General features: G+C 43.9%; 1 protein-coding gene across 3 annotated transcripts in view; it reads right to left on the bottom strand.

Moving 5' to 3' along the window:
* Positions 1–16016, bottom strand: part of AMOTL1 (angiomotin like 1) — a 174132-nt gene that overhangs the window by 102321 nt on the left and 55795 nt on the right. The window contains exon 1 of one of the 3 annotated variants that reach the window (XM_025355922.1): positions 7124–7416. The exons of 1 other annotated variant lie outside the window; for it this stretch is intronic. In XM_025355922.1, coding sequence (XP_025211707.1) covers positions 7124–7172 — 49 coding nt within the window. In that variant the 5' untranslated portion in view covers positions 7173–7416. Of the gene's footprint in view, positions 1–7123; positions 7417–16016 lie in introns of those variants that run through there. One more of the 3 variants, XM_025355923.1, reaches the window with a different exon arrangement.

The raw sequence follows: 16016 nt of genomic DNA, 5'->3' as shown, positions 1-16016 counted from the left end.
CCTCCGAGACCCTAGCTTAACCATCCATCCACTGCATGAACCTTCTTCATGACATCCCTGAGTATGTCTGTGGTCCCTGCATATGTCTACGTAACCGTTACCAAGTCCCCCAAGTAGCAGTGAAACTTACTATCAGGAGAGGCGGAGCACCCTAAATTCAGAGACACTGCTCTGAAAAGATACTGAGGATGCAGAAAATAATTTTAAGAAAATCATTTTATACGAAATTTCACCTCTTATGAAGCTCTTTCACACGCACTATGTCACTTAAGCCACACAATAACCTTAGAAGATAAATATTTAGTAAAAACACTTATTTTACAGAGCCTAAGTGATTTACCAAGGCAATATGGTAGCCACATACCCAGTTGTGGCATGTCTTCCAAGGAGCAAGAGACATATGATAGAAGAAAAAGTCATGGTCAGGAAAGTGAGGCACAGAAGAATAGTGATTAGAGGAAGAAATATAGCTATATCAACTAATAACCTTAAAAATTGATCCATTTCAAACTCAACTGCTTGTAGATGAACAAACTCCATTAAAAGGGTAAGCATCTCAGTCCAGGCTATGTTTTAAAATGGTCATTCTTAACATGTGTTTCCAGGACCAGCAGCATCAGCATTGCTTGGAAATGTGTTAGAAATGCAAAGTCTTAGGCCCTATCCTCAATCAACCAAGGAAACAGAAACTCTAAGTGTGCGGCCCAGCAATCCGTGTTTCAATAAGCCCTCTGGGGTATTCTGATGCTCAATCACATTTGAGAACAACTGTCCTGGAATTGTACATCTAAGACCCAATTAATTTCCTCTGAGAAGTAAACAACTTGGTCATCAAGAAGGAAACAGAGCTGCCAGTTAGGAAATTTGAGACACGGCCTGGTGACATCAGCCCTGACTTACTGCACCTACAGTACCAAGCACCATAAACTCTGAGCTAGCCTCCTGAATGCAGAGCCAGCTCCTCCCACCTCCTGCGCGCAGGGGCACAGAGGAAATCATTCTTTCATCGCAAATCATACTTTTATAGATGCAAAGAAACGTTTATTATATAGATAGTAATAGATTGTGAATAGAGCATCCTAGCTTCTATCTCATTCACTAAGTAGTATTTGGTACATGACACAGTGCTCCCAACTGTGAAAAGGAACACTTCCATGAGTAAGAACCGGGGTTCCAGGTTCTCAAAGAAGGTTCTCAAAGAAGATACATGTGAATTTATATATCATTAAAGTGATTTGCCTTGCCTCTCTGCTGTTTTAATAATAATAACGGTAGCAGGCATTTATTGAATGCTTTCAACGTGCCTAGCATTGTGCGCATTGCTTCACTTTGCCCTCATGCAGCTCCATGAGGGAAGAACTATTATTTTCCCCATTTTACTCATGAGGCTTCAGCATGTACAATTCCGAGGTCACACAGCAAGGAGGCGGCAGGGCCAGGATACAAGCAGAGCTACCTGTTCTCAATCCAAAATACTACCTCTCCTTTTTCATTTTAACATATACATAACTCTTAATCTATTCAACTTCATTCATACTGTTTATGTTACTGAGTTTTAAGTACTGTGTTTTCACCTTCTTTTAAGCTATCACGCCATGTACTGTTCAAAAAGGTCCTCAACCACTCAGTTTATGCCAACTCAATCAGCATGTGCTCAAGAATCAGAGTAACACACTCTAAAGAATTCATGGCAATAAAGATCCAAAACTGGATCAAAAGCAACCAATTTTATTCCCACCATGCTTGAGCAGCATGCTCAGGGAAGCCCTCCCTGACCACCTGGACCAAAGCGAGCCCTCTCTCCTCTCTGTTCAGAGCTCCCACAGTACATCACATGTGTCCCTATCATAGTAGTAACACATGGTAATATCCACATGCCACACCGCTAATCTGTGAGCACTTCAGAGTGGGAACTACACCTGATAGTCCATCTGTGCACATTCAAGACCTAATAGATGGTTTATAAGATCAACAGCAAGACATATAAACTCTTAAGACGGATAAAAGTGAACTATAACTTAAAAATAAAATGTAAAACTATAAAACTTTTAGAAGAAAACACAGCAGAAAATGTTTGAGACATGGGTCTAGGCAAAATGTTCTTAGATGTGACACCAAATGCACCATCCTTAAAGAAAAAAGGAATCTATAAACTGTACTTTATCAAAATTAAAAACCTTTGATCTGCAAAAGACCTTGGTAAGGACATAAAAAGACATGCTACATACTTGGGAAAATATATGTGCAATCCACAAATCTGACTAAGGACTTGTATCTGGAATATATAAAGAACTCTTAAAGCCCTACAGTAAAATAAATAATCCACTTGGGGAATGGGCAAAAGGCATGAATAGTTATTTCACCAAAGAGGATATATGGATAGCAAATAAGCACATAAAAAAGGCAGACTATTCTACACATAAAAAAAGCAGCAATGCAAATTAAAACCCTGATAAGATTAGAACACCTATTAGGACAACTAAAATAAAAAATAGTAATAACATCAAATGCTGGTGAGGATGCAGATAAACTGGATCTCTCATACACTGCTCATAGGAATGTAAAATGGCGCAGACACTCTGGAAAAGTTTGGCAATTTCTTAAAAAACTAAACACACACTTACCATACAATCCAGCCATCACAATCATGGGCATTTACGCCAGAGAAACGAAAACTTACGTTCATACAAAAACCTATATATAAATATTCATAAAAACTTCATGTGTAATAGTCATGAAGTGGAAAAAACCCACAGGTGAATGGTTAAACCAACCATAGTACATCCATATCATGGAATACTACTCAGCAATGAAAACAAACTATTGATAGATGCAAAAATTTGAATGGATCTCCAGGGCATTACGCTGAGTAAAAAGTCAATCTCAAAAGCTCACATACTACATGCTTGTATTTATGTAACATTCTCAAAATGACAAAATTATAGATATGGTGAACAGGAGTAGTGGTTGCTAAGCGTTTAGCAACAGGGTGAGGGTGGGGAGAAGAGGGCCCACGCAACTATAGAGGTGTAGCATAAGGGAGATCATTGGGGTAATAGAATAGTCTGTATCTTGATTGTGGTGGCGGTTACATGAATCTACACATGAAAAAATGCACAGAAGTACACACATAGAAATACAAATTTTACATGTGCATGTGAAACTGGTGAAATCTGAATATGCTCTGTGGACTGTACCAACGTCAATTTCCTGGTTCTGCTATTGTACTATGGTTATGTAAGATGTTACCAATAGGGGAAACTGGGTGAAGGGTACACAGGACCTCTCTACTATTTTTGCAACTTCCTATGAAGCTATGATCATTTCAAAAAGAAAACTTAAAAAAAAGTAAATAGCAGACATTTTACTTAAAAACAAAATGACAAAATAGAGGTATATAGCTGCAATATTGGCCAGTGAGGTCTCAAACACAGGTTTAAACACACATCTTAGGATGACAGTTTTTGAAAACTTAAATCTAATTCTCCAGTATCTTAACAGCGATACATTTCCAACACCTTACAGCTACTCTCCTACTCCCTCCTAAAAGATGGGGGGAAATGCCTGATGTGTGAGCCCCTTTAGGAGTCCAGGAGTCCTGTGCTGAGTGTACAAAATGAATATACCCTAAGGTTTCACCAGGCCTGGCCATGAGGGCAGAGCCAAGGGCCTCACAAGTTAAAGGAGAACTCAGCTTGGTGCCAATACATAAAGCAAGAGTAGGAGTGGCTTCCTTCCAGCAAAAGTGGAGGACTGCCCTACCCACGATGGCCAAGATTTACATTGTACCTCTCCTCCAAGACAAAACAAAGCCAAGCCAACAAAATTAACTTTAAAAAAATCACTAGGCAAACAAAAACAAAACAAAACAAAACATAAAACCACAACAACCTCAGACTATTTCCAACAAACCTTGTAATCAAATATCTCCCTTTACTTGACCTCCACGCTACCCCTTGCTTTTCGAGGATTTTATTACCTACTTAATTCTGAGTCATAAGAACCTGCCAAAATTAATGAAAAATAGGAGAAAAATTATTCAAAACACTGCAGAATTTTCTGACCTGAGCTTCCTTATGCATTTAAAATGCAGATAGCACCCCCCCACCACCAAAAAAAAAAAAGAAAAGAAAAAAGGTTACTTTGGGGTATACATCAGAAATATTAGCAGGTCTTACAAAGTTACTTTTTTAATTTATTGGCCTGAAAAATCAAACTTTTACAATTTTCACTAGCAATTCCCATTTCATGTCATTAATTATTTTTTTCAAAAGTGTTACATTATATAGTGTTTTATCATTTTCAAAGCATTTTCACAAATTACTATGAATAAATGTAGCACTGATACCTAGGGGCTGTACTTTTCGACAGAACTCTCACCAGCCAGCCGGCTCATTTCAATTAGTTCAGCCATCTTTTCCCTAGGCCCTAGGTCCACACTTTTCCACAGGGGTAGACATCAGAAAAGCCGAGTTCTACCCACAACAGCCTCTAGACTAACTGGCCCAGGGCAGACACTCTCAAGTCTGATCAGCAGAGTGCCTTCCCATAAAATCACTCACATTTCTGCATTCATGTGCTTTTCTTAACGACAGCACTTTAAAATCTCATTTAAACTGAAAATCGTCCATTAGCCTCCGTGAAAAGATGTATTTTTAAATGCTTTGATCTCCACATGCCCTTTGGAACATTAGTATTCTACATCCTCCATCATCTGCAAAGAACCTGAAAGACCAAGACTTCATGCATTTTAAAAAGAAGGCGGAGGGAAAGGGGAGTTACAGGTACAGCACCTTCTCTCCTGTACACCTACAGGTTTACAAAGGTTTCCTTATTTATCTTGAAAAATGCATCATAGAAAAACAAAAGTGCACTCCAAGACCTAAACATTCCCATCCTTCCCCCCCCCCCAACCCCCACCACCATCATAAGGAAAAGTAGAGCCTTTATAAAGCCTTCTACTCTATGTCCTACTCTTTTCATTCTGGTCGAATGGGTGTTTTCCTTCATTCTAGTCAAATCAGTGCTTTTCCACCCTTTTTTGTTTTGTTTTGTTTTGTTTTGTTTTTGAGACGGAGTCTTGCTCTGTGCCCCAGGCTGAGTGCAGTGGCGCGATCTCGGCTCACTGCAAGCTCCGCCCCCCCGGGTTCCCGCCATTCTCCTGCCTCGGCCTCCCGAGTAGCTGGGACTACAGGCGCCCGCCACCTCGCCCGGCTAATTTTCTTGTATTTTTAGTAGAGACGGGGTTTCACCGTGTTAGACAGGATGGTCTCGATCTCCTGACCTCGTGATCCGCCCGTCTCGGCCTCCCAAAGTGCTGGGATTACAGGCTTGAGCCACCGCGCCCGGCCAATCCACCCTTTACTAACAGTTCAAAGTATATTAAACTACTGTTCCCACATTATTCTCACAAACAGCCTTCAAAGTAATACACTATAAGGCTCAGAGCACCTTACTAGGAAGTAAATGTCAGTTGCTCTAGGTTCTTTAAGACCCTGCAATCTAGAGAGCTCCTTAATCGTTAACCTGGGTCTGACTTCCACAGCAGCCGGGGCCCACGAGTGGTAGGCAGCCAGGGGAAATCTCATCCAGTTTGGCAGTGACCCATTAGGCCAGTTTTGGAAGCAGGGAGCCAAGATTGTTTAATATTTCAAGCCCTGACTTTTTGCTTCCCGAAAAGGAAGGAAATTTTCTGAAACTGTAGCTATTAATATCCCTCTATTCTGGTTTAATTCGTTTATGGTGAGCAGGTTAGCACGTTACTGTTTTGGTTAGCCGAAAGCATCTTCGAGGTATCACAACTGGCTCTCCAGACTACGTACCCCACCATCACCAAGGCCTTCTATAAGCCGTACAAAAACTAAATTCTCACAACATGCCTCAGGAGAAGAAAATGGGCAACCAAGGCCTCACAGAAAAAGGGAGCTGAGGGAACACGGGGACAAAATGTTGGGTCCAAACCGCATCGTTTCAGAAGGCCGCACGCCCAGGGCCCACCTCTGAAACCCCAGTCCAGGTATCTACACGCTAGCCTGGCCGAAAGCTGTTTGCCACTCAGAGACAGGAAACCAACACCGAAGCCAAAAAGGCAAATATCTTCGGGAAAAAATGGAAAGGGAAAGTCTTCCTAGTCATCAGTCAAGATAGTAAGAGTAGGGTGCGCGAGGCGCGTGAGCTTTGAGCAGAGACCCGGGATTCTCGGCCTGGGGCTCTGAAGGGGGAAACTTGGACACGTCGCCGCGAACGCAGTCCAGGTGGGGGAGGCCCTAGAGGTGCGCGCCAGGGCTCGTCCGCTCTGCCGCCGCGTCCTCCAGCCCGGCCGCCTATGGGGCACGCTCGGCCCCTGTACCGGCACTGGGCCCCCGCTCCGCTCGGCTGTCATCGGCCGACGTGCCACTCTCCCTTCTGCCACAATGTCACATTCCAACAAAAAACGGTTCCATTTGGAAAGTTTAAATGTTTCCCCCTGAAAGCAGATTATTGTAAAGGCAGCCTTAACAGGCAAGCGGGAGCTGGATGTAACTCGCCAGTTTGTCAAAGAAACTTGTCTGGGGAGAGAACAAAGAAGGAGCAGCAGCTAACGCAATCCGAACGCCTGGGGCTGGGATGCGACCCTTTCGTCGCCCCCACCCGCCAGAGCCCAGTCTGGCCGGCGGGCAGAACGGGTCCAGTCCCGAGCGCCGGAGCCCGTCGGGCGGGCCGGTGCGCGCGCCTTTGTCTCGCGCCGGGGGAAGCGGCACCGGACACCCCTTCCGTCCCCTCCCTGGCCGCGAGACCCGCGCGCGGGCGCGCCTCGGCGTATCGGGCCATATGGCTGCGCCCCTCCGGAAAGGCCAGCCCCGCGTCGGGCGCGCCGCACCCCGGGGCCCAAACTCCGGGGCCACGACTTCAGTCTACGTGGGTCGCGGGGCGGCAAGGCGCTGAGGCCCTGCCCGCTGGCAACTGGACCTGGAGCGGGTCAAGGGAACCCGCTTAAAAACAACAATCTGGGCTCTCAGCCCCGGGCCCCCAGGAGCTGCCCCATTCCCTGAGCAGCAGGGGCCGGGGGAGCCCGGGGCGACTGGGTTCTTCGCGTGGGAAACCCGGAGGCGCCCTCCCGGCACCTCGAGTGGGGACTGGTTACCTTTCACCGCAGGCTCACAAGTTCCCCGGCGCAACTTTGCCCTCCACATGAGGCAATCATGGCTAGTTCACTCCCTCGGCTGGGGAAGGCGGCCGCTGGGCAGTGCGCTGGACATGGCCTGGGGCAGCGCCGGGAAGAGGCGCCGGACAATCAACCCCATTCACACAGGGCTTCACCTCCAGCCCCAAACGCGACAACCGCTGCTGGGTCCTAGAGCTTCTCGCGCGCTCCCGCCGCCGTCCGCGCTCCTCGATCCCCGCGCGCGGGCCGGGGAGGGTCGCCTGGGCTCGTCACTATAACCCTACACTCCACCCCCGCCGTGGCGCCCGGCCGCTGGGCCCTAGAGCCCGTCTGCAGACACCCGCCGCCCCTCCCCGGGCCGCGAGACTGCCAGACCGAAATTGCCCGGAGCTCAAGCTGACGTGTCTCCCTGAGACTTAGGAGGGCGACAGCCTCCCTTGCTTTGTTCCCTACCGGGTTTTGATTAATTTCAGAGTCACCAGTTCTCCCTCCGCCTTGTCTTCCTTCCCACCAGCCCAATGTAGGCCAAAATTCTGTTTCCGGATCTGCCAAAAAGTCTAAATCTGCTTAGGCTGTTGTTGTTTTTTTTTCTTCTTCTTCTTAAGTGGAATTTCCAGGTGGAAAGTGGCCACACTTTTCTCAGCATTCCCCAGGCCCCAGTGCTTCCATCTCGCACTTGAGATTGGGCGATAAGCTGCTACTATGTGCTCCGCTGACAAACAGAAGGGCCAAAACAGACCTGACAGCCTTGGATATTAAATGTGTTCGCAGAACCGTACATCCTCTGGCCACAAATCCCCAGGCTGTTATCTGCCTGAGCAGAGGTAAAGAAAGTAAGCAACTCTGGGAAAATGTTGCCCCACCTCTTAAAATCAGGCTGCGCTAAGAACTACTCATTCACCTCATTATATTGGTTTATACTCGCCGCTCTCTGGATCCCTGTTCTGGGGTGCCCAAGCGTGCCCCACAGCACTTCTGCCTGGCTATTTCTGGGCAGCTCTACTGCTTGGAGAAGAGAACGCCAGGTAACTGTGCAGTTGCTGCCCAGGATGTCAGTGGGAGAGTCAGCGCACACCAAGCCTCTCTTATCCGGTGCTCCCTGCCTCTGTTTACCTGCTCACTAGGCCGGGCCTTCAGGGACTCCTCCCTGGATCGTGGCAGTTCCCTAACCGGACTGTCAGCAGTTTTACGTCTCATCAATTCGGGTGGGTTGTGTGCCCTGATTCTGATTCCCCTGATGGGCCCTCCTACTGAGTAAACTGCTCTCAAGATAAAGCCCAAATGTAATCACTTAACAATTATTTATGAAATAACTACTCCATTTAAAGTCATCTACCCTGGTACACACAAAAGAAACTTAGCACACAAAAGAAACTTAGAGCAGCTCACCATCCCTTCAAGGATCTGTTATCTGTCTAAGAAGACAAGCTATGTGAACAGAAAACAGGCAAGCAACAAAGCATGAGATCCAAGTACTGCAGATGCCTGGGAAAGGCGGAGAGAGGCACTAACTTTACACAGAAGGAAGAGCCTGGGAGGATGGTGGAGTTCAGACACAGCAGGAAGAGGAAAAGGCAGCACTGGGCAAGCAGAGGCAACAGCGAAGAGGGAGATGACAAGGTCTGGGTGCTTGGGAAGAAGTCATAGAGGAAAGAATTTTTACCAGAAAGGAGGAGAAAACAAGGGAAGGCAGAATAACAACGTCACAAAAATGTAGGCCTGGAAAGAATCGAAGAAAGTGTCAACCAAACCTTTCACTTGCCGGATGAAGCAGCTCAGGCATAGCTGTTGAATGACTTGTCCAATGTTACAGAACAAGTTTAGTAGCAAAGCCAGGGACAGAAACAACTTCTGCCTCAATGTGCCTTGTATTGCACATTGTGAACCCTGAATTGCAAATTCAGCGCTGAAGTGGTTATCTTATGGACAGTGAAGGGACCACTGATTGACCTAGCATTTGTGTGAATTCAATACAAATTGGGGAAGAAGTGATGGATAGAAAAAGAAGAAAGGAAACTAATCTTTACTAATTGCCCACTCCTAGATACCATCCTATATTCTAGGAAGCAGCAGAATTTCCAAGTTACAACCATCAAGTTTAGAACAAAACAGGCATGAGCTGAGTCGGAGCTCCACCATTCAGTAGCTGTGTAACGTTGAGCAAGCTGTCTAACTTCTCTAAACCTCAGTATCCTTTTTGGCAAGATGGAGAAAATAGCATCTCACAGAGTGGTTGTAAAGACTGAATAAAGTAACAAATGTAAAATACTCAGCACAATGCCTGTGGTATTCAACATGCATTTGCTATTATTATTTCAAGAGACTATCTGGGATAGTTGCAGGAAGCAATGATAGGTGAGGTTGATAGAGGTGATAAAAAGGAAATGAGAGATACCATATCTTTGAAAATACCAAATGTCATAAAGAAAGATATCAAATCTTTGAAGCAAGATTTTATTATTCTCATTGACTCACTGTTTATCCTGGGGAAAAGGACAAAGTAATCAAGTTAACCTAGTGATAGAAAGAATAGATCTTGCAGTGTTAGAAGAATGGATCATTAGGCCAATGACAGATGAAGCACAGTTGAGAAGAGGAAACGGTTTGAGAAAGATGCTGAGTGACTTACTATCATCTGGGCAAGAGGAAACAAGGAACAAGGGACTGGGGGAGAAGTTGAGGACAGAGGTGCAGAGGAAAAGAGAGATGAAGCTTTGAAGATCAGTTCATTTGGAGAATGTCCACAATTGGAAAATAGGGAAAGAAGGAGGGAGAAGAGGAAGAATCTGGAGAAGTAGGAGAGCTGGAAAAACTTAAAGGCATGGAAGTCAGAGGAAGTTTCAAGAAATGGGTCCCTCTATCAAATGCTACAGATTCTTAGACCCACAATGAAGTGCTAGGCACGGCTTGTGGGTTCAAAAATCTTCTGATTCAATCAGGTGGACCTAGCCTAGACTCCTCAAATTAATACCCAGTAATCAGATACATGGAAGCACAGGCAGAAAGCACTGCTGGAGGCCAATGTTTCCCTCCTGTGTCTTAATTTCCTCATCTGTGAATAAGCTCTACATCAAATGCAGAAAACAAATCATCTTTTCAGGCCTTAACTTAGTTCCTGAATCTATTGTTCAGGAACTAAGGCCTGCAAAAAAGACTTTGAATCTGACTAACAAGAAATAACATCTTTCAGTACACTTGGCTGGAGATTCTGATGTCTGGTTTGTGTCAAATGAAAATAAAGTATGTTTACCATAAAAAATGAACACACCTTCACTAACAGCAAGGTAATGAACCAGTCCATATCTGTGCTTTCTTTGGATCTATGCACTCATCCTAAAGGTCAGCATCCTTTCTAAAGTGACCCAAGTTGTCATTCACTCACTCCTAGGAAAGTTAAGATGATGGGCCAATTTTAGTGCTCTTTGGGGCAGCCCAGAGAGCAGTCTTTCACTCAAAACAGGACGAATACTAGGATGTTCCAGTGATACCAAGCTATTCCCAACAAGCATAGAGGCGGGAAGAATGTTGAGGTAACAGAGGCATCCTGATAGAGGAGAATGAGCAGGGCCTTTACAGTAAGACCTGTTCTGAGTCCATGTTCTATCTATTTCGAGACACGGACAGCCTCAGCTTCCTCCTCTGTAAAATAATAACACTTGCTTCATAAACTTATTGCAAGGGTTAAATGAGATACTACAGGTCAAGTGCTGGGCACATCTAGGAATTCAGTAAAAGTTAGAAACCCTCCTCTTCTCCAGTAATTTGAAATACCAAGGAATTTAAATACTCCGTTAAAATGCAAATTTCTTTCCCCTCTCACTCTTCTCAGCACCCCTTCTTGACAAACATTTAAAGTCCTTACCAGCTAATACTTTGACTGAATGGGCCCTAAGAATGGGCTTGGGCTTGCAAAGACAGAGAAGCCAAACAGCAAAAGGAGAGTGAATGAACATGACTACATAACGGACAGCTACTACACACAGCCTCACCTGGGACAGGTCACTACAATTGGTAGTTCTCCATTAATGACTGTTGAATGAACAAACCAATGATTGAATGCACCCAGGCTGCTTTGATCAAAATGCTTGTTTTGCTCCTAGAACAAGTAAGGATATTTTTTAAGTTCAAGTTCAAGCACTTTCCGAAGTGTAACTTATGAACCAAAGCATGTAAAAATTTAAATTCCTCATGTTCCACCTCCAAATTTCTGAATCTCTAAAGGTGCAGTCCTGGAATCCACTCGAAATGACTCCTAGCACATTGAGGTTTCCAGCTGGCTCACTGGGGTTAGTCACAGCGCTCCTGCAATTCTCTTTCAGAAGTATTTACTACATCAGAGTGTAGTATGCTAAAGATAAAAGATGATGGTGAACATACTAGAGATTAGACACAAAGCATTATGGGAGCATAGAAGACTTATGCACAGGGGAAAAAGGGCGGGTTCCAAGAAATCCAGGTGCTGAAAGGAGGAAATTTCTAGCAAAGGCATGGACACAAGGAAGGAAAGCGTATACTGCCATGCTTCTAAACACCTTTTCTTTTAACCTCTTCTTTTTATAAACATCAAATGGTCACATCAACCCCAGAGTTAATAAGCCCCCATATGATCACCAGGTGAGAAGTTTTTTTCCAAGCTTTTCTTTCAGCTCTCTGTTTTACAATGGCAATACAGTAGACCCTTGCACAACACAGGTTTGAACAGCGCAGGTCAACTTACACACAGATCTTCCTCCACCTCTGCCACCCTGAGCCAGCAAGCCCAACCTACCCCTTCTTCTTCCTCCTCAGCCTACTCAATGTGAAGATGACAAGGATGAAGACTTTTATGATGATCGTCTCTTCCTCGTGATTTTCTTAATAACATTTTCTTTTCTATAGCTTATTCTTTACTGTAAGAATACTGTATTAATACATATAACGTATGAAATATGTGTTAATCAACTGTTTATATTATCGGTAAGGCTTCCAGTCAACAGTAGGCTATTAGTAGTTAAGTTTTTGGGGAGTCAAAAGTTATATTTGGATTTTCAACTGTATGAGGGGGTCAGCGCCCATGACTCCTGCACTGTTCAAGGGTCAACTCTAGTGTGTTTTTTCTTGCCTTTTTCTAAATATAAAATCATATTCTCAAATAAGCTTTTCCACACAGCACATGTCTCCTCTGAAGATTCTGACACATGCCCTGCCCTGCAAACTGTTGGCAGGAGCATAATTCAGGGAATACTGACAGTGCCTGAAGCAGAGGGTGCTGTGTGTACATTGTCGTAAGGAGAGCAAAGGGCAAGGGGATGAGCCCTTGTCAGGACCAGATTGACTTAGAGTGAAAGAACGAAAAACAAAAAGGAGGAAAATGTGGAGGGCAAGTGGGAAGATACACAAGGTACGACATTTGTGTAGTTCTGGAAATATCAGGTGCCTATGGATGAAGAAACTGCCCCTGGAACAAATAAAATGTTATGCAACAGAAGAGTCATTTGAAAATCCCGCTCCATTTGAAGCTTACCAAGGACTCTGTGTGGATTATGAAAAAAGTTTCCCAACAAATATTTATTAAGTACCTACTGAGGACTAGGCTCTGTGCTACCAGGCTACACAGGTGGTTTGGCTGGATTATTAAGTTATAGATCTGAGGCCTGTTTGTCGGGATGTTTTTAGTTTCACACCCATAGTGACACACCAGTCTCTTCTTGCTTGACTACTTTCTCCTGTAAGCATATTACCCAATATGCACTAAACACATAATTTTATCTATATAAACACAAGAAACTGAGGATAGATATGCTGATGTCCAGAGAAAACGCACCTGCACCAAATGGGGTTAGGAAGAAGAATGGAGACGTTGGCCCCAAACAAACCCGGTGTCAGACCCGGACTGAGACAGACCAGCTATAAATATAAAGATCCTGGCATGGAATAGATATTCAATACATGATGGTTATTTTAAACATTATTTGCTACCACTACTACAGAAACCTTGGGAGTATTGAAAGCTTGTAATACTTCTTTGGCTGATATTATTGCAGGGTTTCTCAACCCTGGCCCTCTGACATTTGGGGCTGATGATTCTTTCTTGTGAGAGACTGCCCAGTGCATTGTAGGGATGGCCTCTACCCACTAGATGCCAGTGGCAACCACCCCCCCCACCTTCATTTATGAAAACAAAAACTGTCTCCAGACATTGCCAAATGTCCCCTAGGGGGCAAAATTGCCTCTGATTGAGAACCGCTGAGTTAGTTGATTAATTGATGTTGCCCACTTGAAAAGAAGCTCCCAAGCTTCTAATCATATTGATCATTCCATTGAGATACTGGGTGAATCCAATTGCATACTAATAGACAGCAGCTTCAGTTCCATCCACCCTACAATATATCATTCTATTATGATTGCTTCCCTTTCCTCTTTTCATGAGCAAAAAACTAATCATATTTTCCTCTCTGATTTCCAGTGATGATATAAACATGTTTTTGTTTCTAAAAATGGAATCATACTGAGTTTCTAAAACAACACCATAAAGCCACTATTAAAAATAAGGATTTTCACAATAGCTGAAGACAATGCAGATCAGAATGTTCACCCTAAAGAACCCTTGTAATCCCCATTTTGAAAGTAATTATTGGAGGTTTATACTGAAAATGTACCTTTTCAGTTCATAGATAGAAAGAACAGTGAGAGAAATGACCCTTCCACAATCTGTACAGCAATTTTAGTTCTTCTCTCTCCAGAATATGCACTACAGACCAACAGGTCTTATACCTTTTTAATAGCCAAGGAAAGACAGAGAAGTGGGGAAATTCTCACCATTCCCAATGGCTCCAGATGCTCTAGATGGTTCCATTCAGGAGAAAAATTTGTTTTACAGCATAAACTCAAAGTGACGGAAGAAGTTAAAATTCATGTCTTAAATGTTCTATAAGTTATTGATCAAGAAATCAGAAAGCATTTATTGCATCTCAGTCATAGAGCCAGTGTCATGAGTATCATGCTAGGTACAAGTCTTCAGAAAAGTCGAAAGTATGGATTGGGAGAGAGAGGGAATAATTAGAAATAACTAGAAAAAATTAAGTCCTGGTCAGGCGCAGTGGCTCATGCCTGTAATCCCAGCACTTTGGGAGGCCAGGGAGTGCAGATCACTTGAGGTCATAAGTTGGAGACCAGCCTGGTCAACATGGTGAAACCCTGTCTCTACTAAAAATACAAAAATTAGCCGGGCATGGTGGTGGGCACCTGTAATCCCAGCTACTCAGGAGACTGAGGCAGGAGAATCACTCAAACCTGGGAGGCAGAGGTTGCAGTGAGCCGAGATCATGTCACTGCACTCCAGCCTGGGCGACAGAGCGAGACTGTCTCCAAAAAAAAAAAAAAAGAAAAAAGAAAAAATTAAGTCCTAAATAGAGGATTAACTGAAAGCACAACAGAGTTTGAAAGAAGGCAAAGTATATGAGAACTATAATGGTTCATTCATTCATTCATTTATTCAGAAATATTGGCAGGGCACATTGACTTTATTCCTGTAATCCCAGCACTTTGGGACGCCAAGGCGGGAAGATCTCTTGACGCCAGGAGCTCAAGAACAGCCTGAGCAACATAGTAAGACCCTGTCTCTACAAAAAAAAAAAAAAATTAAAAATTGACCAGGTGTGGTGGAGTTTGAGGTTACAGTGAGCTAGGATGGCACCATTGCACTCCAGTCTGGGTGACAGAATGACACCCTATTCCCCCAACACCACCAAAAAAAATTATTGATTATATTGATAATCCATGTACTCTGCTAGATGCTCGAATACCCTGGTATGGGCTTTGTCTTACTAAAACATATAAATAAGTCTACAGTTACAAACTGGCCTATGTGCAATGAAGAAAAGGAGCAGGCTGAGAGTGCAATAACAGAGGGGTTAACAATTAGGGAGAAAGTGGCCACTTAGAGAGGATGAAAAGGGAAGCCTTCTCCAAGGAGATATGTAAGTAAAGACCGAAAAGACAAGAAGGTGTGGCCACATAAAGGAGGCAGGAAGAGCATTCCAGGCCAAGCAAATATCATGTGCAAAGGTTTTGTGGCAGAAAAGTTCTCAGAAAGTTCCAGGAACTTAAAGGAGGCACAGGAAGTACAGTCCCTGCAGGTACTCTGTGCTAAGGATGCAGGGATGGCCGAGGAAAGCTCTTTAGGAATGTTACTTGTCTCCTTTACCTGGGTGTCTGGGAATGGCCCCTTTCTATTCAACCTATATGGTGTAAGGTATATACAATAGGGGTTTCAAATTAAATAGAGGAGAGAAAGAGAACATAAGAAAATGGTCAGTTTGGGATAAACAACAATAGAAAGATTAAATGGAAACAACCTGAAAGTAAACTCCACAGTCTATGTATTTGATTACAATATCTACCCAAAGGATACAGCCTCTTTAGAGCTTTGACTGAGTCCTGTTGAAAACAGGAGAAGACTCAGAATCTTCAGTGCCATTAGGGCCGTGGTTCTTAAACTTTAGCTGTATCAGTATCACCTGAAGGGCTTGGTAAAACACAGATTGCTGGGCCCCACTCCAGAGTTTCTGATTCGGTAGGCCTGGATGGGGCCCAATAATTTGCATTTGCAAGCTCTCTGATGGTGCTGATGCTGCTTGTCCATGGACAACACTTCGAGGGCCTATTTTCTATGCACTCAGAATCTCAACCTAAATAACGCAGCAGGCACATGATATTGTAGGAGAAGAAAGATCATAATCCAGTTTTCTATGTTGAACTAGCACATATGGAGTGTCTCCTCTGAACCACATTATTTCATTCATTATCTCATTCCATCAGTATGGTAGATATCATTACCCATGTGTTACCCATGTGGACTGGAGGCTAGGCGAGGTCCTGTCAATTACCTGAG

The sequence above is a fragment of the Theropithecus gelada genome, chromosome 14 (assembly GCF_003255815.1).
Source record: "Theropithecus gelada isolate Dixy chromosome 14, Tgel_1.0, whole genome shotgun sequence".
Classification (NCBI taxonomy): domain Eukaryota; kingdom Metazoa; phylum Chordata; class Mammalia; order Primates; family Cercopithecidae; genus Theropithecus; species Theropithecus gelada.
This window is presented reverse-complemented; position numbering and strand designations above follow the sequence as displayed.